The 20,673-nt window shown below is 65.0% G+C and overlaps 2 protein-coding genes across 2 annotated transcripts; one reads left to right on the top strand and one right to left on the bottom strand.

The window, feature by feature from the left end:
* Positions 1-936: 936 nt before the first annotated feature.
* On the top strand, positions 937-15,063 carry C3 (complement C3). The gene is made up of 40 exons (XM_084501757.1): positions 937-1,041; positions 1,743-1,935; positions 2,234-2,393; positions 2,692-2,762; positions 2,848-2,942; positions 3,027-3,109; positions 3,218-3,308; positions 3,410-3,512; positions 3,611-3,731; positions 4,092-4,207; positions 4,477-4,623; positions 5,280-5,492; positions 5,605-5,799; positions 6,241-6,402; positions 6,489-6,618; positions 6,796-6,867; positions 6,986-7,190; positions 7,353-7,511; positions 7,869-7,954; positions 8,279-8,418; positions 8,509-8,721; positions 9,029-9,095; positions 9,427-9,513; positions 9,602-9,805; positions 10,050-10,125; positions 10,207-10,366; positions 10,517-10,612; positions 10,743-10,893; positions 11,021-11,184; positions 11,539-11,697; positions 11,846-11,996; positions 12,274-12,325; positions 12,460-12,547; positions 12,775-12,864; positions 13,189-13,294; positions 13,386-13,475; positions 13,693-13,779; positions 14,005-14,088; positions 14,359-14,494; positions 14,833-15,063. Exons 1-40 carry the CDS (start codon positions 977-979, stop codon positions 14,972-14,974), a joined length of 5,010 nt encoding a protein of 1,669 aa, XP_084357883.1. The 5' UTR covers positions 937-976; the 3' UTR covers positions 14,975-15,063.
* Positions 15,064-16,307: 1,244 nt separating this feature from the next.
* On the bottom strand, positions 16,308-19,696 carry LOC311425671 (uncharacterized protein; the record flags this gene model as incomplete). The annotated part of the gene is made up of 3 exons (XM_084501615.1): positions 16,308-17,495; positions 18,332-18,365; positions 19,469-19,696. The coding sequence occupies 3 exons, from the start codon at positions 19,694-19,696 to the stop codon at positions 17,074-17,076; spliced, it is 684 nt and encodes a 227-aa protein (XP_084357741.1). The 3' UTR covers positions 16,308-17,073.
* Between the last annotated feature and the right edge of the window lie 977 nt (positions 19,697-20,673).

Here is a 20,673-nt window from a genome sequence, read left to right as displayed (position 1 = left end):
GGGATGGCGGGGGGCCGGAAGGCGTCGGAGCGGGGTGCTGCGCCTGCGCCCCGGTGGGGCCGCGGGGGGTGACGGGAGCGGGCGCCCGGATGTCGGGCTGGGGAGGAACTGGCACCCTTGGGTCCCCGTGGGGCCCCACCGGCACGGCTGGAGGTTGAGGGACCCGACGGGGGCCCAGATGGATGGGGCGGTGGCCTGGTCCTGGTCCTGGTCCATGGGGACCCAGGTGTGGGACACGGTGACCTGTCCTGGTCCATGGGGACCCCCACGGGGGTGAGCGGTGACCCAGGTCCCCCAGGGACTCAGGCGCCCAGGGGATGGTGACCTGGGACCCCCAGGTGTCTGGGGATGGTGACCCAAGACCCCCAGCCCCCCAGGTGTCCCAGGATGGTGACCCAGGCCCCCCAGGGACTCAGGTGCCCAGGGGATGGTGACCTGGGACCCCCAGGGCCCCAAGTGGCTGGGGACAGTGACCCAAGATCCCAAGGACTCCCAGGTGCCCAGGGACAGTGACCCAGGACCCCCCACTCCCTGTCGTGCCCCATATCCCCCCCGTGTCCCCCCTTGCTGTCCCTCCCCTTGGCGGTGTCGCAAGGGCCGTGGCCCCCCGCCAGCCGCCTTCCCCGAAATGAGGAAGGACCTGGGCCTCCCGGCAGCCCCTCCTTTTTTTTTTGAGGGGGGGCACACACATGGGTGCCCGGCTGTCCTTCCCCACCCTTATGCCCCCCACGGGGGTGACCCCCACATCTGAGCCTCCCCCCCCCCCAGCTCCAGCTCCCCACCCAGGTGGACCCTCCCCCACCCTGCTGTGCGTGGGGTGACCCCCCCCATGTCCACGGGGTGCTGGCGTGGGTGGCCCCAGGGTGGTGACGTGGGTGGCCCCAGGCATGTGGGTGTGGGTTACCCATTAACCAGTGGCGCGGACATAAAGGGACCCCCCCGGCCCCACGTCCCTGTCGCTGACCCCCCCGCAGCCATGGGGCCTCGGGTGCTGCCCCTCATCCTCCTGCTGCTGCATGCGGCCCCCGCCCCCGCACAGATGTGAGTCGCCCCCTCCCCACCCATGGGGCACCCCCCCCATTAGGAACCCCTTTTCTGGGGACCCCACCACCCATGGGACACGTCTACCCATAGGGCCCCCACCCTGGGATCCTGCAAGACGACCCCCCCCAGGGACCCCAATATCTGTCAGGCCCCCTGACCTAGACCCCCCCCCACCCCAGATGGGACCCCCATAGTGGAGACCCCCATGGCAGAGAGCCCCCACCCCCAGATCACCCCTCCCCCGTGGCCAGGACCCCCCTGTCCCAAATGAGACCCCCACGTACAGGATCCCCAGAGCCACGACCCCCACCTCAAGTAGTGACCCCCCCCTGCTCAGGACCCCCACCCCACGTGGACTCCCCCCACCTTTCTGGGACTCCCCTGGGAGTGGATGCTGGAGGGCAATGGGGGGATTTGGGGGTGCAATGGGGGGATTTGGGGGTGCAGTGGGGGATATAGGTGTATGATGGGGGGATTTGGGGGTGTGATGGGGGATTTGGGGGTGCCCCAGGCCCATGGGGCGGATCAGGGCGTCCCCAGGGTGCTGAGGGGGCACCAGTCGGGATCTCCCCAGGGACCTGGGTGCCGTGGGGTCCCCAGGGTGGTTTCGGGGACAGAGCGGGGGTGCTGCGGTGGGGCAGACTGGGAGAAGCTGGGGCCATGGCGCAGCCCCCCCCCTCATGATGGATGTCCCCAAGGGTGACAATGGTGACACCAGCGCTGCTGCGGCTGGAGACGGAGGAGCAGGTGGTGCTGGAGGCGCCGGGGCTGTCGGCGCCCACCGAGGCCACCATCCTGGTGCAGGACTTTCCCCAGAAGCGCCAGGTCCTCCACCAGGTCCGCAGGCAGCTGAACGCCACCCACGGCATGATGACCACTGCCACCATCAAGGTCTGCCACCTCCCCGCGTGTCACCTCCCCGCCGGTCACGACCCCTCCTTGCTCAACCCCGGGGAGGGCTCAACCCTATACGAGACAGTGGAGAATCTCCACAGGGCTGGTGGGGCCTGGGGGAGGATGGCTACCAAAGGGACCACGAAGGGGCTGTCACCCTGGGGTCCTTGGGGACGGTCGCCCCGGGGTCCTTGGGGACGGTCACCTCAGGGTGCTCAAGGGTGCATCCCCGTCCCCTGGGTGCCACCCGGTGTCCCTGTCCCCTGGGTGCCACCCCGTGTCCCCTGTCCCCCAGGTGCCTGCCAAGCTGCTGCCGTCGGTGGCGGGGAAGCAGTACGTGGCGGTGACGGCACGCGTGGGCGCGGTGACCGTGGAGAAGGTGCTGCTGGTGTCCCTGCAGAGCGGCCACATCTTCCTGCAGACCGACAAGCCCATCTACACCCCCGGCTCCACCGGTCCGTCCCGGGGCGCTGGGTCCCGTCGGGGGGCCCTTAGGGGGCTGGGTCCCCGCCACAGCACTTTGGGGTGCCGGTGGGACCTCGGGGTGCTGGGCTCCAGCACCCATTTGGGGCCGTTCTCTTTATGGCCCCTCTTGGGGTCCAGGACCCACGTGGGGACCTCCCCGTGATGTCCTCGCTGCATCCATGCGGGGACATCTCCAGAGGGCCCCAGCACCCGTTCTGGGGTCCAACACTCGTGTGTGGATGTCCCCACGATGTCCCCCTCACCCTGTCCCCCGTGTCCCCTCCCCAGTGCTCTGCCGTTTCTTTGCCCTGAGCCACTTCATGGAGCCGGTGCTCAAGACGGTGATCGTGGAGATCAAGGTGGGTGGCTGCTGGTGGCACGGGGACGTGGTGACAGGGGGACACGGCCACCCATCTCACCATCCCCAACCCCACATCCCCACAGACGCCCGACAACGTCATCATCAAGCAAGTGCCCGTGTCCTCCCCCAAGAAGAACGGGATCTTCTCCCTCAACCACAACCTGCCCGAGGTGGTCAGGTGGGTGCCCCCCCTCCCAAAATGTCCCAGGCACACCCCCGGCCCTGTCCTTGTCCCCTCACCCTGTCCCCCCCCCTCTTCCAGCCTGGGGACATGGACCATCATAGCCAAATTCGAGGACTCACAGGAACAGGTCTTCAGCACCCAATTCGAAGTCAAGGAGTACGGTACGGCAGGGTAGGGGGGGCTCCAGATTTGGGGGGTCCATTGGGTGTCCCCACACCAGTCCCCTCGGTCCCTCGTGCCCCGGTGGACATCGGGTGTCCCTTCCGCAGTGCTGCCGAGCTTTGAGGTGACCCTGGAGCCCGAGGAGAAGTTCCTCTACATCGACAGGAAGGAGAATTTCCGCGTGTCCATCACAGCCAAGTGTGTGTGTGGGGGGTGGGGACACCCCAAAACGGCGTGGTGACATCGGGTGGCCGTGAGGAGGACGGACGGTGACGGTGACAGAGGCGGCTTTTCCCCAGGTACCTGTACGGGAAGCGCCTGACGGGGACGGCCTTCGCCCTCTTTGGCGTCATGGTGGACGAGGAGAAGAAGAGCATCCCCCAGTCCCTGCAGCGCATCCAGGTGGCCCTGTCCCCATCCCTGTGCCCTGTCCCCATCCCTGTCCCTGCTGAGCCCCCTGTCCCCATCCCGGTCCCCGTCCCACTGACCCCGTGCTGCAGGTGGTGGACGGGGATGGGGAGGCCTCGCTCTCCATGGACACGCTGCGGCAGCGATTCGCCAACGTGAATGAGCTGGAGGGACACTCACTCTACGTCACCGTCACCGTGCTCACCGAGTCGGGTATGCGGGGGGACGCGTGGGGACAGCTGGCACGTGTCGGGCCACGTCCTGTGTGTGTCTGTCACGGTCCTCGGTGACGCGGATGGGTTTGGGGACATATGAGGATGTGTGGGGTCATAGGAGGATGGGGCCAGTAAGGACGGGGGGTTGGGGACAGAAAGGAGAAGGATGCGTGGGGACAGGAGCACGTGGGGCTGGGGACAGCGAGGATGAGGACACATGGGGTTGGGGACAAGGAGGATGAGGACAGTGTGGATGAGAACAACCAGGGCCATCTGAGGTCGGACAGGGCTGACCCCTGGGGGACGGGGAGCCCTGGCCCGTCCCCAGGTGACATTGCCATCCCCGTGGGCACCGCAGGCAGTGACATGGTGGAGGCGCAGCGCACTGGCATCCACATCGTGAAGTCCCCGTACACCATCCACTTCACCCACACCCCCAAGTACTTCAAGCCGGGGATGCCCTTCGACCTGACGGTAAGGGCACCGGGGGACAGGGACGGGGACCCCAGTGGCACCAGCGTATTCTGCATGGGGACAGGGGAAGCCCAGGGGTCTGTGGGTGAGGGGACCTGGGACCAGGGTCTGTCCCTATGCCATGTCCCTGTGCCACCTGGATGCCGCCTGGGGGTTGGGGTCTGTCCCTGTGCCACGCTGTGTCCCCATGTCACCTCCCTGTGCTGCACCCCCCTGCTGGGTCGTGTCCCGGTGCCACGTGTCCCATGCCCATACCGCATCCTCCGCAGGTCTATGTCACCAATCCCGACAATTCCCCAGCTCCGCGCGTCCGCGTCAAAGCCCAAGATTTCCAGGGCCTCGTCTCCACCCAGCGCGATGGCACCGCCAAGCTGGTCCTCAACATGCCAGCCAACAAGGACTCCGTCACCATCATCGTGAGTGGGGACGGGGACAAGGACCTTGGGGGTTCAATTCAAGATGTCCAGGGTGACAAAGGACCATGGGCAGCGTGGGCAGCACTGAGCAGGGTCCAGGACAGTAGGGTTGGGAGACCAGGATGGAGTAGACATCCACGGTGGGGCCACGTGTCCGAACTACTCCAGGTACCGTTGACAAAGGACCAAGATGGCCATAGCTATGGGGACATGCATGGCAGAGATGGCTGTGGTGGTCAAAATGTCCAGAACGACCCAGGACCAGGGAATGGTGTTCTTGGTCACCGTTGACAAGGAGCAGGGTGGCTGGCGTCAGGGGGACTGTGATGGTTGGGGTTGACCAATTGGGTTGACCAAGTCCTCCAGGGTGACCCAGGGCCAGAATGGTCAGAGACCAGCATTTGGACCCAAGGGGACTGAAAACCAAGATGGCCAGCATCAAGGGAATCAGGGTGTCCAAAACATCCAGGGTGGCTGAGATGACCAGGGAAGACAAGGACCAGAGCAGTGAGGTCAAGGGGACCAGGATGGCCAAGACCTCCGTGATGGCCAAGTCGTCTGTGGCAGCCAAGATTTCCACGGTGGTCGAGACCTCCATGGTGACCCCCGCCCAGGTTCCCTGTTGAGCAAGGGCTGCCGTGTCCTCCGTGCTGCAGGTCACTACGGACCAGGCAGACCTGCCGCCCGACCGCCAGGCCAAGCAGAAGATGACTGCCGAGGCGTACAAGAGCCAAGGTAACTCCGGCAACTTCCTCCACCTGGCTGTAGGGGCCAGCGAGGTGCAGCCCGGTGACAACCTCCCCGTGAACTTCCACCTCAAGAGCAACAGCGATGCTGTCCGCAAATCCGTTTCCTACTTCACCTACCTGGTAGGCACGGCTGGCTTCTGCCACCCATCCGACCCCGTCCCAGGGCTCTGGGTGTCCGGGCACCCACCCACCCTGGGCACCCACCCACACGGCCTTCTCTCGCCCACCGCAGATCCTGAACAAGGGGCACATCGTCCACGCGGGGAGGCAGCCACGCGACGGTGACCAAAGCCTGGTCACCATGTCGCTGCCGGTGACGGCCAACCTCATCCCTTCCTTCCGCATTGTGGCCTACTACTTCGTGACGCCCAACGAGATCGTTGCTGACTCCGTCTGGGTTGACGTCAAGGACACCTGCATGGGCAGTGTGAGCGTCTCCACCACCCCAGGGGTCGGGGGGAGGCCATGGGGGCATTGGTTGGCCATTGGAAGGGGTTTAGGTGGCCCTTGAGAGGGCGGGGTGGTCTGTGATGGTTTTGGGTGGCATTAGGTGATTTGGATAGCCCATGGGGGAATCGGGTGGCCCATGAGGGGGTCGGTGGTTCTAGGGGATCTTAAAAGTCCTTGGGAATCGGGTGTCCCATGAGGGCCTTGGACATCCCATGGGCATCCCATGAAGGCTTTAGGTGGTTGATGGGTGGCCCAGGGAGTTCACTGGTGGTCCAGATGTCGCGTGGCATGAGACACAGCCAGCGATCACCTCTGGAGGACTCCAGCAACTTGTGGGGGCACCCATGGGGCAGCTCTTGGGGCTGTCAAAGGCTTTTTGGGTGCCCCACGACCTCAAACCTGCTGTGTCCCCCCACAGCTGGTAGTGAAGGGAGCGACAGAAGCTGACAACCGGGTGCACGAGCCTGGGACACCCATGAGGCTGCGCATCGAGGGTGACCACAAGGCCCACGTGGGGCTGGTGGCGGTGGACAAGGCCGTCTTCGTCCTCAGCAAGAAGAACAAGTTCACCCAGACCAAGGTGGGCGCCCGGGTTCCCCTCCCCGCTGTCCCCACCACCCCTGGGTGACAGCAGTCGCTGTCACGGCTGTTCCTTGTCGGCTCCAGGTCTGGGACACGGTGGAGAAGAGCGACATCGGCTGCACCGCCGGCAGCGGCAGGGATCACATCGGGGTCTTCGCGGACGCCGGCCTCAGCCTGGCCTCCAACGTGAACATCAACACGCCGCAGAGATCTGGTAGGGGACACGCTGGGAATGGGGACAGCCTGGGGTGACGCCAAGGTTGGGGATGTGACATCCTTAGCCTTGGGTTGTGTCACCCTGGGGGTGGGGGAGGTGACTCCTTGGGGAGGGGGATGTAGCCCTCAGGGTCTGGGGCTGTGGCACCCTGACCCGAGTCCCCTCTGTCCCCAGAAGTCCAATGCAAAAAGCCTGCGAAACGCAAGCGCCGCAGCCTGCAGCTCATCGAGTACAAAGGCCAGAAGGGTAGGTGGCCCTGGGGACACCAGGTCATCCCGTGGCCCTGGGGACACCAGGCTGTCCTGCCCTCGCTGCGGGTGCTGGAGGGTCCCGGGTCCTGAGGGTGCCATCTGGGTGCTGGCAGCGGCCGAGTACACCGACAAGAACCTGCGCAAGTGCTGCGAGGACGGCATGAAGGAGAACCTCATGGGCTACAGCTGCGAGAAACGGGCCACCTACATCCTGGACGGCAGCGCCTGCACCCAGGCCTTCCTCAGCTGCTGCACCTACATCAAGGGCATCCGCGACCAGAAGCAGCGCGAGTCCTACCTCGAGCTGGCTCGAAGCAAGTGCCGGGCAGTGGTGGGGTGGTGGCAAGGCGTGACGGTTGGGCAAAGCTGGAGAAATGCTGGGGTGAAGGCTGGGGGAAGCTTCACCGAAGCTTGGGCAAGGGTTGGGCGATAGAAGGATGGTGCTGGAGTGGTGCTGGGGGTGATGCCACCCCCACCCAGGGCTGGGGTCCCACAGCCCTGGTTGAGGGGGCTGCTGCTACCCCCAGGCGAGATGGACGGCGGCTTCCTGGACGATGAAGACATCACCTCTCGGAGCCTCTTCCCAGAGAGCTGGCTGTGGCAGGTGGAGGAGCTGACAGAGCCGCCCAACGAACTGGGGTGAGCCCCACAACCTCGCCCCAGCACCGTTGGCACCCCGGCCTGGCTTGGGGCCATCACCACCCCGCGTCCCAACCTGGTGATCCATCACCTCCGGTCCATCACCTCCACTCCATCACCTCCGATCCATTTACCTCCGAACCCCCACTTGCCCAGCCTGGGGACCAGATGTGACCCCCTCAGTAGACTAGGGCCCCGTATGCCCCCCTCCTGCTGCTTTGGGACCAACTATGACCCCTTGGTCCAGCTCAGTGGTCACCTACACCCCCCTGGTCCAGCTCGGTGGCTCTTTACACCCCTCTGGCCCAGCGTGGGGCTAGCTGTGACCCCCCCCTTGGTGGTTTGCATCCCCTCCAGCATCTCCACGAAAACACTGCCTGTGTACCTGAAGGACTCCATCACCACCTGGGAGGTCCTGGCCGTCAGCCTCTCCAAGAAAAAGGGTATGTGGAGGGATTTCAGAGGACCCAAGGGGTTCCCCAAACCTTGGGGGTGGTCTCTGGGACTTGAGGAATCCCCAGAATTTGGAGGGGTTACTTGGGCTTTGAGGGGTGGGGGGGGTGTCTCCAAAATCATGGAGGGATGTGTAACTCTGGAGAGAGATCCAAACTGTGGGGAGATCCGTGGGACTTGAGGGGTTCCTCACACCCAGAGGGAACTCTGTGAGGTTTGGGAGATGTCCCAAAGCCCTGAGGATATCCCTGGGACACAAAGGGCCAAGTGGGCTCGTGAGCTTGAACCCCACCTCCCCGGGGACCGCCGTGCAGGGCTGTGCGTCGCTGACCCCTATGAGATCACGGTGATGAAGGAGTTCTTCATCGACCTGCGCCTGCCCTACTCGGTGGTACGGAACGAGCAGGTGGAGATCCGCGCCATCCTCTACAACTACTGGAAGAACAAGATCAAGGTCGGTGGGTGGCCCACCCCTGGGCTTTGGGGGTCGGGGGGTGTCTGTGGCCACCAGACCCTCACGGACAACATCTTTCTGTGCCCGCAGGTGCGCGTGGAGCTGATGTACAACCCGGCCCTGTGCAGCGCCTCCACCTCCAAGGCTCGCTACCAGCAGATCTTCGATCTGGAAGCCCAGTCGTCGCGCGCTGTGCCCTTCGTCATCGTGCCCTTGCAGCTGGGGCAGCATGACGTGGAGGTGAAGGCGGCCGTCTGGGGCAGCTTTGTGTCCGATGGTGTCAAGAAGAAGCTCAAAGTCGTGGTGAGTGGGTCATCGCCGCTCACGGTGCATCTACTGTGCGGTGCCACCTCGGTCCCCAGCTCTTCCCGGTCCTCTTGATATCCCCACGGCATCCCCATCAGCACTTCATCCTGGTGTTGGTACCCAGGGATGAAGGATTCCCCATTCAGGATGCCCAAGGGTGGTCTCCTGGGGGCTCTCCCAGTTTGTCCCATGACCTTCACGTGCTGGTTTGCACTGGAACACCTTTCCTCACCAACCTGGGGAGGCTGGGAAGGGGTAGCTCAAAACCAGCCCAGCCTTGAGCATTGGCCTCTCACCTCTGCAGCCTGAAGGGATGAGGCTGGAGAAGACAGTGAAGATAGTTGAGCTGGACCCAAAGACGAGGGGACACGGTGAGTGGCCCCTGGCCGGTCGTGGGGACGTCTAATCCTCATGGGGACGCTGAGCGGGGGACAAGGGAAATTGGGAAATCCTGCCGTGTGTTTGGGGCATGATGGATGGACCACCAAGAGCAGGACTTGAGCATCTTGGGGGACAGGGGACTTTCTGCTATGGAGCCGGGGAATCCTGGGGGACCAGGGACATCCAACTGGGGAGCAGGGGCATCTCGAGGGAGGAAGGACACCCTGATATGGGTCTGGAGTAGGGCTGGGTCACCTCAGGGAAGGGGGAGATGAAGCATTTGGGGCCACCCACCTCCATCCTGGCCTCCCTGCCCCGCAGATGGTGTCCAAGAAGTGAAGGTGACGGCAGCAAACCTCACCGACATCGTCCCCAACACAGAGTCCGAGACAAAAGTCAGCATCCAAGGTGACAGCAGGGGAGAGGGAACGCCTAGGGGTGGGCTGGGAGGGGGCAGGACGCTCCCGGCCTGACACCATCCCTTCCCCGGGCCCAGGCAACCCCGTGTCCATCATGGTGGAGAAAGCCATCAATGGGGAGAAGCTGAAGCACCTCATCGTGACACCGTCGGGCTGCGGGGAGCAGAACATGATCGGGATGACACCCACCGTCATTGCCGTCCACTACCTGGACAGCACGAACCAGTGGGAGAGCCTGGGGGTCGACCGCCGCGCCGAGTCCATCGCCTTGATTAGAAAGGGTAGGAGCATCCCCAAACGGATACGAGCATCCCCTCAGTCCCCTCCTTTGGGGTGCAAAAAGTCACCGTCACCCAAGGGGGTAAAGCAACTTGCATCTGTGGGGAGGACATGGCTGGAGTGCTGCCATTTTGGGGATTTCTAGAGCTACTGGTTTGCACTGGGATGTGCACCAGAGTGGGGGCTGGCGGTCTGAAGCTACCCCTGGGTGTTCCTTGCTTTGGCCAACTGCCCTCTCCTCACCAGGTTACACCCAACAACTCGCTTTCCGGAAAGAAGACAGCTCCTATGCTGCCTTCACCAACCGACAATCCAGCACCTGGTGAGGGTCCCATTTCCAGCTCATCCCTGGGGGGTCCAGGTGATGGGGCTGGACGTGACGGTGAGGTCCCCCTGCCCCCAGGTTGACAGCCTACGTGGCCAAGGTCTTTGCCATGGCCATCAAGATCGTGGACATCGAGCCAGAGGTGGTTTGCGGGGCCGTCAAGTGGCTCATCCTGGAGAAGCAGAAGCCAGATGGGATCTTCCAAGAAGATGCTCCTGTCATCCATAAGGAGATGGTGGTATGGTGGGACCCAAACCCTACTCATGGCCAAGCCCTTTGGCTCAAGGATGGGCTTTTGGGATGAGCTGGGGGGGAAACTGCACCGGGAAATGGGAACGAGTGTTGTGTGGACATAGATCTGAGGTTTTTTCCCCGTTTCTTTATGCAGGGAGGCTACGAGGGTGCCGAGCCGGAGGTGTCACTGACAGCGTTTGTCCTCATCGCGCTGCAGGAAGCCCGGCAGATCTGCAAGGACCACGTCAAAGTGAGTAGCCCAGCGTGGGGCGAGGGGAGGCAGCGGGCACCCCTCGCACAGGAGGGTGGCGCTTCGAGGCGAGGTGCCCAACCCTTATAGCAGCCACCTGAGAATCCAAAGCGCCATCCTTTCTGCTCAGAGCTTGGAAGGGAGCATCGCCAAAGCCTCCGACTACCTTTCCCGGAGGTACCAATCGCTGGCCCGACCCTACACGGTGGCCCTGACCTCCTACGCCCTGGCCCTGTCTGGGAAACTCGACAGCGAGAAATTCCTCATGAAGAAATCCAAAGGTGATGTCCCAGCGGGGTGGGGGGGACGCACCCAGGGCAGGAGGAAGGGGAGTTATGGGTGCTGGTGGGGGGTGGGGATGACAAATTGCCACCAAGGGTGGGTTTTGAGGGCTCGGTGTCGCCCCAGAGGGAAACCGCTGGGTGGAACGCAACGCCCACACCTACAACATCGAGGGGACGTCCTACGCGCTGCTGGCCCTGCTGCAGATGGAGAAGATGGAGCTGACGGGAGCGGTGGTCCAGTGGCTGTCCCAGCAGAACTACTTCGGTGGTGGCTACGGGTCCACCCAGGTGGGCTACAAACCTCCCTGGCACCCTTGGGTGCTGCTCTGGCCTCCACGGCCATGCGGGAGTGGAGGTTGGTGGGGGGAAGAGGAGGGGTTGAGGGCTTTGTTGGGGGCTTGGGGGGTCACTGGGGACCCCCAGGGACATGGGGTTCCCCTGGGGACCCCTCCGGACCCTGAGGGTCTCCAGGGATGTCTCTCAGGGTCCACCTCTGGTCTTTAGGACCCCCCGAGAGTCTTCAAGTGACACGAGGTGGCTCCAGAAGTTGGGGTGACCTCGGCTTCGGGGCCATCCAGGAGGCTCCGGGGACGCCCCAGGCGGTGTCCCCAAGCCATGGTGACACGGGCGGTGTTCCCGCAGGCCACCATCATGGTGTTCCAGGCGCTGGCCCAGTACCAGGTGTCGATGCCGCGGCAGCTGAAGCTCAACCTCGACGTGTCGGTGCTGCTGCCGCGCCGCGCCAACGCCATCACCTACCGCATCGAGAACAGCAACGCCCTGGTGGCGCGCTCCGCCGAGGTACCGGCACCCTCAGCACCCTGCTCAGCACCTCAGCGCCCTGTCCCCTCCATGTCCCGGTGTCCCTCCGTAGCCCGGGATGCCACATCCCCTCCACATTCCTCCTGGAGTATGTCCCTGTCCCCCTCCAACGTCCCTGTCCCCACAGACCAAGCTGAACGAGGACTTCACGGTGAAAGCTTCGGGCACGGGCAAGGGGACGATGACGGTGGTGACCGTCTACAACGCCAAGGTCCCCGAGAAGGAGAACAAGTGTGACAACTTTGACCTGCGGGTGGACGTGGAGGATGTGAAGATGGGTGAGTCCCCAGGTGTCCCCCACGTGTCCTCTTCTTGCTCCCACCGGCCACTTCCCATGTCTCCTCCGTGTCCCCTCATGTCCCCTTCCACGTCTCTCATGTCACCCGTATTCCCATGTCCCCCTCCTATCCTTCTCCACGTACCCCTGTCCCTCCAGATCCCCATGTCCCCTCCAGGTCCCTTCACCCCCCTCCTTCCCCCCAGTCCCTCATTGTCCCCCCGGGTTCCTCCCGTGTCCCCCACGGGTGGCAGCAGTGTCCTTATGTCCCCTCACAGGCAAGGAGCCGGAGGGCATCATCCGCTCTGTCAAGATCACCATCTGCACCAGGTGGGAGGTGATGGGGACATCCGAGATGTTGGGGACAGCAGGGACATCGGAGACAGGGAGGGGAACGGGGCTGCCGGGAACAGGGACACCAGGAACGAGGGACAGGGAGGTGGCCTCATCCCGGTCCCCCGCAGGTACCTGGACACCGTGGATGCCACCATGTCCATCATCGACGTCTCCATGCTCACGGGCTTCTCCCCAGACATGCAGGACCTGAAGAGAGTGAGTGCAGGGACATGGGGACACGTCTGGGGACACCTGGAAGACATGGGGCCTGTCCTCCTGTCCCTGTGCATGCCCCTGTGTCCCCCGTGCCCTTGTGTTCCCATGTCCCCGTGTGTCACCGCGTCCCCGTGTCCCTCTGTGCCCACGTGTCCTGGTGTGGCCGCGTGTCCTCGCGTGTCCCTTTATGTCCTGTGTGCCTGCTGTCACCGTGTCCCCATCCCCAGCTCTCGGAGGGCGTGGAGCGGTACATTTCCAAGTTCGAGATCAACCAAGTGCTGTCGGACCGCAGCAACCTCATCATCTACCTCGACAAGGTGGGGACGTGGGGGACATGGATGGGGATGGGGATGAGGTGGGACTGTATGGAGATGGGGATGGGGACAAGGATAGGATAGCATGGAGATGGGGACAGCAGAGGGACAGGGACAAGGAAGGGCACAGGCTGGATTTGGGGACATGTGCAGGGACAGGAAGGGGACAGGGATGGGGATGAAGCTGGGGACAGGAACAGGGATGGGTCACACGGTGACAAGACAGGGACGTGGGTGGGCATGGGGACGGGGCCAGGGCCAGGCTGGGGGCTGGGGCGCTGCCTCCCCGCCTGGCTGACTGCTGTCCCTGTCCCCGTGCCCCCCCAGGTGTCCCACCAGGCCGAGGAGTGCATTGCCTTCAGGGCCCACCAGCAGTTCCAGGTGGGCCTGATCCAGCCCGCGTCCGTCACCGTCTACAGCTACTACAAGATCGGTGCGTCCCCGTGTCCCCTGGTGTCCCCTGGTGTCCCCTCGTGTCCCCTCGTGTCATCCCTGGGTCCCCTCATGTCCCCGTGTCCCCGCAGACGACCGCTGCACCCGTTTCTACCACCCGGACAAGGACGGTGGGCAGCTGAAGAAGATCTGCTACGGGGACGTGTGCCGCTGCGCTGAAGGTGACAAAAGGGACACGGGGACGTGGGGGCAGAGCCCGGGTCACACCCCCACCGTGATGGGGGCACGTCGTGGCCACGATGGGACAGGTCATGGCCACGTTGAGACATCATGGCCATGGTGGGACACGTCGTGGCCATGGTGGGACAGGTCATGGCCACATTGAGACATCGTGGCCATGAAGGGACGCGTCACCGCCCTGTCCCCGTGTCCCTGCAGAAAACTGCTTCGTGCGGCAGCAGCAGGACAGCCCCATCACGGTCAACCAGCGCATTGAGCGTGCCTGCGAGCCCGGGGTTGACTACGGTGAGACGCGGGGGACATGGGGACAGGGGGACAGGGGGCACGTGGGGTGAAACTGGGGGATGGTGGGGCACAAGGGGGGAACGTGGGGGACATTGCGGGTGTGCGAAGGGGGACATGGGGTGACACGGAGACAGGAGGGGACATGGAGGGACATGGGGAGGAGAAGAAGGGGCGAAGGGGCCTGCTGCCGGGGGGAGGGTGATGTGGAGGTGTCCCCGTGCCCAGTGTACAAGGTGAAGCTGGTGGAAATGGAGCAGACGGCATCGCACGACAACTACATCATGACCATCCTCTCTGTCATCAAGATGGGTACGAGCACCCCGGGGCCCAGGGGATGAAGCCACCCTGAGGGACGCGGGAGGGGTCACCGAGGGCTGGGGACGCCCAAGGGTGCTGGGGACACCCATGGCTGGTCCCTGGGATGGGGCCACCCACAGCTGGTAACTGGGTGATGCCACCAAGGATGCCATAGCCCCCCGGGGAAGGGGTCCCCACGGGGGGACAATTCAGAGCGGGTGTCCCTGGGGGGCTCGGGGTGGGGGTGACGTGTCACCTGCGTGTCACCCCTCCCTGGGACAGGCACTGATGAAGACCCAAGTGGAAGCAACCGGACCTTCGTGAGCCACCAGCAGTGCCGGGACGCTCTGAAGCTCCAGCCTGGCCAGGACTATTTGGTCTGGGGGCTGGCCTCCGACCTGTGGGTCACCGGCACCCGGTAGGGACACGGGGACACGCGTGGGGACGGGGAACGTGCGTGGGGACGGGGGAACATGCGTGGGGACAGGGGACATGGGGATGAGCCCAGCCAGGTCTGTGTGCTCTTGGTAGCCACCAAAGGGTGTGCTGCCAGTCCCGGGACACGCATGGGGACATGGGGAGATAGGGAGGGACATGGGGACATGGGGACATGGGGACACTGACCCCTGGGCACCCCCCGCTGCACCCTGAGCTTCTCCAGTGTCTCGTACAGGGTTGTGCACCCTATGGCACCCCTCACCAGTGTACCAACCCCCTTCTGCCCCGTGACCCCTCTTGTCCCCCCGCTGTCCCCAGCTTCTCCTACCTCATCGGCAAGGACACGTGGCTGGAGACGTGGCCGTCGGAGGTGGCCTGCCAGGACCCCGAGCTGCAGTCCCTCTGCCAGGACTTTGTGGAATTCTCCGAGGCCATGACCATCTTCGGGTGCCCCTCCTGAGCGGGTGCCCCCCACCCATGGGTGCCCCCACCCTCCTGTCCCCTGTTACTCTCTTTTTTTGGGGGGAGTTATAAATGTCCTTTCTCACAGCCCGGCTCTGGGGGTGTCACGGGGGATGTGGGAGCGCCGTAGGGGACAATGGGGACACCGCAGAGGACAACGGGGCTGTGGGGACTTCATGGGTGTCATGGGGACATCACAGGGGACGGTGGGGTTGGGATGATTCCAGAAGGGATGACGGAGTCATGGGAACACTGCGGGGGACGTGGGGGCTCTTTAGAGCACAACAGGGTCATGGGGCCACCACAGGGGACACAGGACTCCAAAGGGGATGGCAGAGCCAAGGGGCCATCATAGAGGACAGGGGCACTCCGTAGAGGATGGCACACTCATGGGGACCCTGTAGGGGACAGGGGGAGCCCTTGGGGTCGTAGGGGCCACAGAGGGGGCTGGGAGAGGCACTGGGGGATCAGCTCAGGGCATTTAGGGCACGGTGCTGCTCCGTCCTCAGCCCGTGGTGCTGCACGGTGCTCGGTGCTCCACAGCCCTGCAGGGTGCTCGTCTCCGCATGCTGCTCAGCTCCCGGCGCTGCGTGGCGTTGCTGCACGGCGCTGCACACCTCCCCCTGCCCGTCCTCAGCACCCGGCCGGGGCGCACAGGTTGCTGCAGCCGCACGCTGGTGGTTTCCTGCCTTCCCAGCAAGGCCCCGCGCCGGCGGCGCTTTCCGGTGGCTTTGTCAGCACCCACGGCTGCTGCTGGAGCACGGCCGGGGTACAGCCATGCACACGCGTGGGGGGTGCACGTGGGTGCATGCACAAGCAGGGTGCAATGCACCGATGGGTGCACACGCAAGCGTGGGCGCAACGCGTCCCTGAGGCTGCAAACATGGGTGCAAACACACGAGTGGGTGCTTGCACAAGTGGGTGCAGGCGTGGTGCAAGCATGCAGCAGCGTGTGCATGTTGCAGCCAGGCAGCTCCCCGTGTTCGTGCACCGGCACAAGCGTGTGCACAGTGCAAGCACGTACCGTGAGCGTGTGACCGCGTGCGCCATGGGGACGTGGGAACAGGGGGACATTATGGGGACATGGGGGGGGGCTGCGGGAGGTGATGGAGCGGCTGCAGGTGAGAGGGGACATGGGGGAGTGTGCGGGGGTGTCAGCACCCAGGTGTATGGGTGCTGAAGGGGGAGTAGGGGGGGTTCTCTGGTGGCTCGTATAGGGTTGTGCATGGGGTGGTGATGACCCTTGGGACCCCGCCCCTCACCCAGCTGGATGCCAGGACCCCTTTTTGGAAGCCTGCTGGGACCCCACTTCGAATTAAGCCACTGGGGAGCACCGGGAACCATAAATAAATTTACTTAGTCAATAAATAAAGTGGCTTCGAGTACCAGACAATAACTTAAGGGGGGAGGGCCCCCCCCCAGGCCAGCTGGGGGGGGGAAAAGGGGGAACAGCAGGGACCCCCCACGCCTCCGGGCATGGGGTGGGTATCTGCAGTCCCTGCTGTCCCCAAAATGGGAGTCTGTGAGGTCCCTCGATGTCCCCAAATGTCCAGCATGAGGGTTGGGCCCACGAGGTTCCTTGATGTCCCCAAGGAGGGGGCTTCAGCACCCCAAATCTCCAGGCAGGGGGGGGTCTGCAAGGTCCCTTGGTGTCCCCCATGTCCAGGCACGAAGGTCTGCGAGGTCACTTGATGGCCCCAGATCTCCAGTCTGGGGGTCTCCAGCACCAAATATTCAAAGGGGGATGGGGGTGGGGGGGTGTGCAATGTCCCATAATATCCCAAATCTTCAAGGGTGGAGGTCTTCGATGTCCCCTGATGTCCCCAGCCTCCGAGCGGGGGCGGCACCAGCCCCAGATCTCTGTGCCTGGAGGTCAGCAGTGTCCCTTGGTGTCCCCAGATCTCTGGGCGTGGGGGTTTGGAACCCAAATCTCAGGGCGCGGGGTCACCGACGTCCCCAAATCTCCAGGCATGGAAGTCAGCAACGTCCCTCGACGTCCCCCAACCTCCAACCGGGGGGTGGTATGGATGGGGGGTGACCGTCCCCAAACCCCTCCGGGTCCCCTTTTCCATGCCAGCAGCGGCCGCGTCCCCGCCGTCACCCCCCGGCGATGCGCAGCAGCCCCACGAAATTCCCCTCCCGCTGGTCCTGCGCCATCTGCCACTCGTCCCCGCCGATGTCCCCGACCAGCTCCACGTCCAGGACGTCCCCGGGCTGCAGCAGCCCCACGGCCTGGGCCAAACCCGAGCGGGCAGGGCCGGGGTCGGTGGCACCGGGCAGCGCCAGGGGCACGGAGAGCAGCGGGGGCGCGGAGCCGGCGCGGCGCAGCTGGAGGGTGACGTTGCCGGGGGGGCAATTTTCGGCCGTGCAGGTGAGGGCGAATTGCCCGTAGAGGAGGTAGAGCCCCCCCGCCGCCACCTGCAGCCCCGCGGCCGTCACCTCCAGGTCGCTGCTGAGGAAGACTCCGCTGATGCCTTCCTCGTAGCGCCACAAGGGTCTGGAGGACACCGCCAGCGAGCCTGGGGGGGGACACAAAATGGGAATGGGGTTAATATGGGGGGGCCACGTGGGTGGTGGTAGTAGGGAGTGGGTGTCCCCGGTGGGAAATGGGTGGCCCCAATGGGAAAAGGGTGGCCCCGGGGAGAATGGGGGGGAGCCCCTTGGGGAATGGGGTGGCCCCGAGGGGAAATGGGGTGACCCCAATGGGAAATGGGGGTGGCCCCAAGGGGAAACGGGTATTGCGATGGGGGAGAGGTGTCCCCGTTGGGAAAAGGGTGTCCCCAAAGAGAAATGGGGTTTCCCCGTGAGGACATGGGGTTGCCTGATGGCAATGGGGTGCCCCCCAATGAGAGCTGGGTGCCCCCGATGGGTGCTACGGGTGCCAGGAATTGGGTGAGGGGGCTGCGGGGAGGCGGAACTGGATGGGGAATGGGGTGGCCCCTATGGGATTGGGGTGGCACCTATGGGATTGGGGCCCTGCAGCCGCCCCCAGGGGATGACACCACGGAGCCTGCAGGGCCGGAGGCTGCTCCATGACACCTTGGGGACAGGCGGTGACACCGCAGGGACCACAGGGACGGAGGCTGCTCCGTGACGCCCTGGGCACCTCGGGGTGCTCCGTGACACCCCAGGGACACTCCGTGACGCCCCGGGGCCCGCGGCCGCTCCGTGCCACCCCCAGATGCTCCGGGCCTGGGACACCGTTTCCTTTCTGAGGTCGGAAGGGGGAACCCGCGCGGCGCTTTCGAGATGACGGGGCGAGCTGCTGGGGGGGGGACCGCTGCATCCCGGTGTGTGCCCCCCCCCGGTGACCCCAAAGCACCCCAAAGCCCCTCACCGGGACCCCGGGACTTACCGGTGCTCAGCAGCAGGTGGGCGGCCGTGGCACCCTGCGGGAGAGGAAAAAGGGGGGGGTGTCAGTGGGACCCACACATCCCCAGCCCCGTGTCCCCCCCCCATACACAGCGCACCCCCCCACCGGGGAAGGGGAAGTTGGGATTTGGGGACTTTCCAGCTCCAGAGGGTGTTTTGGGGGGGGGGGGGGGGTCCCGGGGAAGGGGGAGACCCCCGGGTTAAGGGAGAGATGGGGGGATTGGTCCTTGGGGGGGGGGTGGGGTTGAGGCCTGATGTCCGTCTGTCTGTCCCCATCTGGTGGGCGTGGAGACCCCCCCGGATCTCAGGGACACGCGGACGGACAGACGGACAGATGGGGGACACCTGGAAGGAGGGGGGGGGGATGGACAGACAACCGGACAGACGGATGGATGGACAGATGGATGGAAGGAGGGGGGGCGGATGGAGAACTGGACGGACAGACGGACAGATGGACACCTGGGAGGAGGGAGGGGACGGACAGACAAGTGGACAGACAGATGGACATGCACAAGGGACAGGCCCCAGGTGGACAGACAGACGCCCGGGTGGGCGGATGCACACCAGGACAGACGGACAGCTGGGCCCCCAGAGGGACAGACAGACGGACAGCCGGGGGGGCGCCTGGATGGATGGCTGGACAGACAGACAGGCAGACAGACACCTGGATGGACGGACAGACAACCGGACACTTGGACGGACAGACGGACACCTGGATGGACGGACAGGCAACCAGACACCCGGACATACAGACACCTGGATGGACAGACGGACAGCTGGACAGACGGACAGGCAGCCAGACACCTTGACGGATGGACACCCAGACAGACGGACACCCGGACAGACAGACAGCAACCGGGCACTTGGACAGACAGATGGACACCCAGATGGACAGTCACCCGGACAGACGGACAGACAACCAGGCACTTGGACAGACGGACGGACACACCCGGACAGACAGACACCCGGACAGACGGACACCCGGACAGACGGACTCCCCATCACCCAGCCAGATGGAAAAGGGGACGAACAGACGGACAGGACGGACACACGGACAGGACGGACAGGACAGGACAGACAGACAGACGCCCCCCCCCCCCCACCTCCACCCGGTGCCCACCTGCGGGGGGGGGCCGTGTGCGGGGCTCTGCCCCCGGAGCACCCCCAGCAAAGCGGCGGCGGCGGCGGCGGCCCCGAGGGCGACGGCCCCGAGGGTGGCGAGGACCGGGAGGAGGCGGCGGAGGCTGCGCCCCCCCCCCCCCGGGGAGCACGGAGCCGCCCGGTCCCGGCAGCGGCAGCAGCGGGGGGGGGGCGGGGGGGGGCACTCGGGGTCTGCGGGCGGCGGCATCGCGGCGGGGAGCGGCGGCGGAGCCCCGCTTATAACGGGACCGGGCTGGGGGGGGGGGACGGGGGGGGTGGTGACGGGGAGGGGGGGTGGAGCTTGTGTCCGCCCCCCACACACACACACACACAACCCCACGGCCCCCCCGGGGGTGGGGACAGACCGGCACCGGGGAGCCCCCCCCGGGGAGGAACCGGAGGCACCGGGGGCGGGGGGAGCCCGGGAGAGCCGTGGATGTGAAGGGGGGGTGGGAGGGGGGGTGAGGGGGGGGCACTTCCTCCGAGGGTGTGTCCCCGTCCCCGTCCACCCCCCCCCCGGGGATTTCCTGCCCCCCCCCTGCCGTGACGGAGTACCGGAGTTTCCTATGGGGTTGGAATTTCTGCCCCCCCCCCAAAAAAAAAAAAAAAAAAAAAAAAATCCTCTCCCGGCACTCCGGGGGGAACGGGAAGGGGGGGGGCGGATTCCCGGCTGCCCGGGGGGGGCACGCGCATCCCCCCCCCGTATGAGACCCCGTGTGAGACCCCCCCATGTGAGACCCCCACATGTAAGCCCCCCCCGTGAGACCCCCCCCATGAGCCCCCCCCCATGAGACCCCATGGGAGACCCGCCCTATTTTGAGACACCCCCCCCATGAGACCCCCCCCATATAAGACCCTACGGGACCCCCCCCATGTAAGGCCACCCATATGAGACCCCATGGCAGACACCCCTCCGTGAGCCCCCCCCACGTAAGACCCCATATGAGACCCCCCCAATGAAACCCCCCCGGAATAACCCTATGTGAGACCCCCCCCATAGAATGACCCCCATAGAAGACCCCATGGGAGACCCCCCCATGAGACCCCCTAAAGTGACCCCCCCAGGTGACCCCCTCCCCAATGACCCCCTCCCAGTGACCCCCCCCAGTGACCCCCCCATGAGTGACGCCCCCCAGGTGACCCCCCCCCCCAATAACCCCCCTCACGTGACCCCCCCCATGACGC

Source organism: Aythya ferina, assembly GCF_964211825.1.
Source record: "Aythya ferina genome assembly, chromosome: 33".
Classification (NCBI taxonomy): Eukaryota; Metazoa; Chordata; class Aves; order Anseriformes; family Anatidae; genus Aythya; species Aythya ferina.
The sequence above is the reverse complement of the archived record's forward strand: the minus strand, read 5'-3'. Positions and strand labels throughout refer to the sequence as shown.

What these genes read in the sequence shown, in the direction of transcription:
- C3 (XM_084501757.1), top strand. Translation starts at nt 977, where the DNA reads ATGGGGCCTCGGGTGCTGCCCCTCATCCTCCTGCTGCTGCATGCGGCC. An exon ending in TCATCCATAAGGAGATGGTG is followed by an intron (nt 10,367 to 10,516) that starts GTATGGTGGGAC and finishes TTCTTTATGCAG; the next exon opens with GGAGGCTACGAGGGTGCCGA. An exon ending in CGTGTGCCGCTGCGCTGAAG is followed by an intron (nt 13,476 to 13,692) that starts GTGACAAAAGGG and finishes GTGTCCCTGCAG; the next exon opens with AAAACTGCTTCGTGCGGCAG.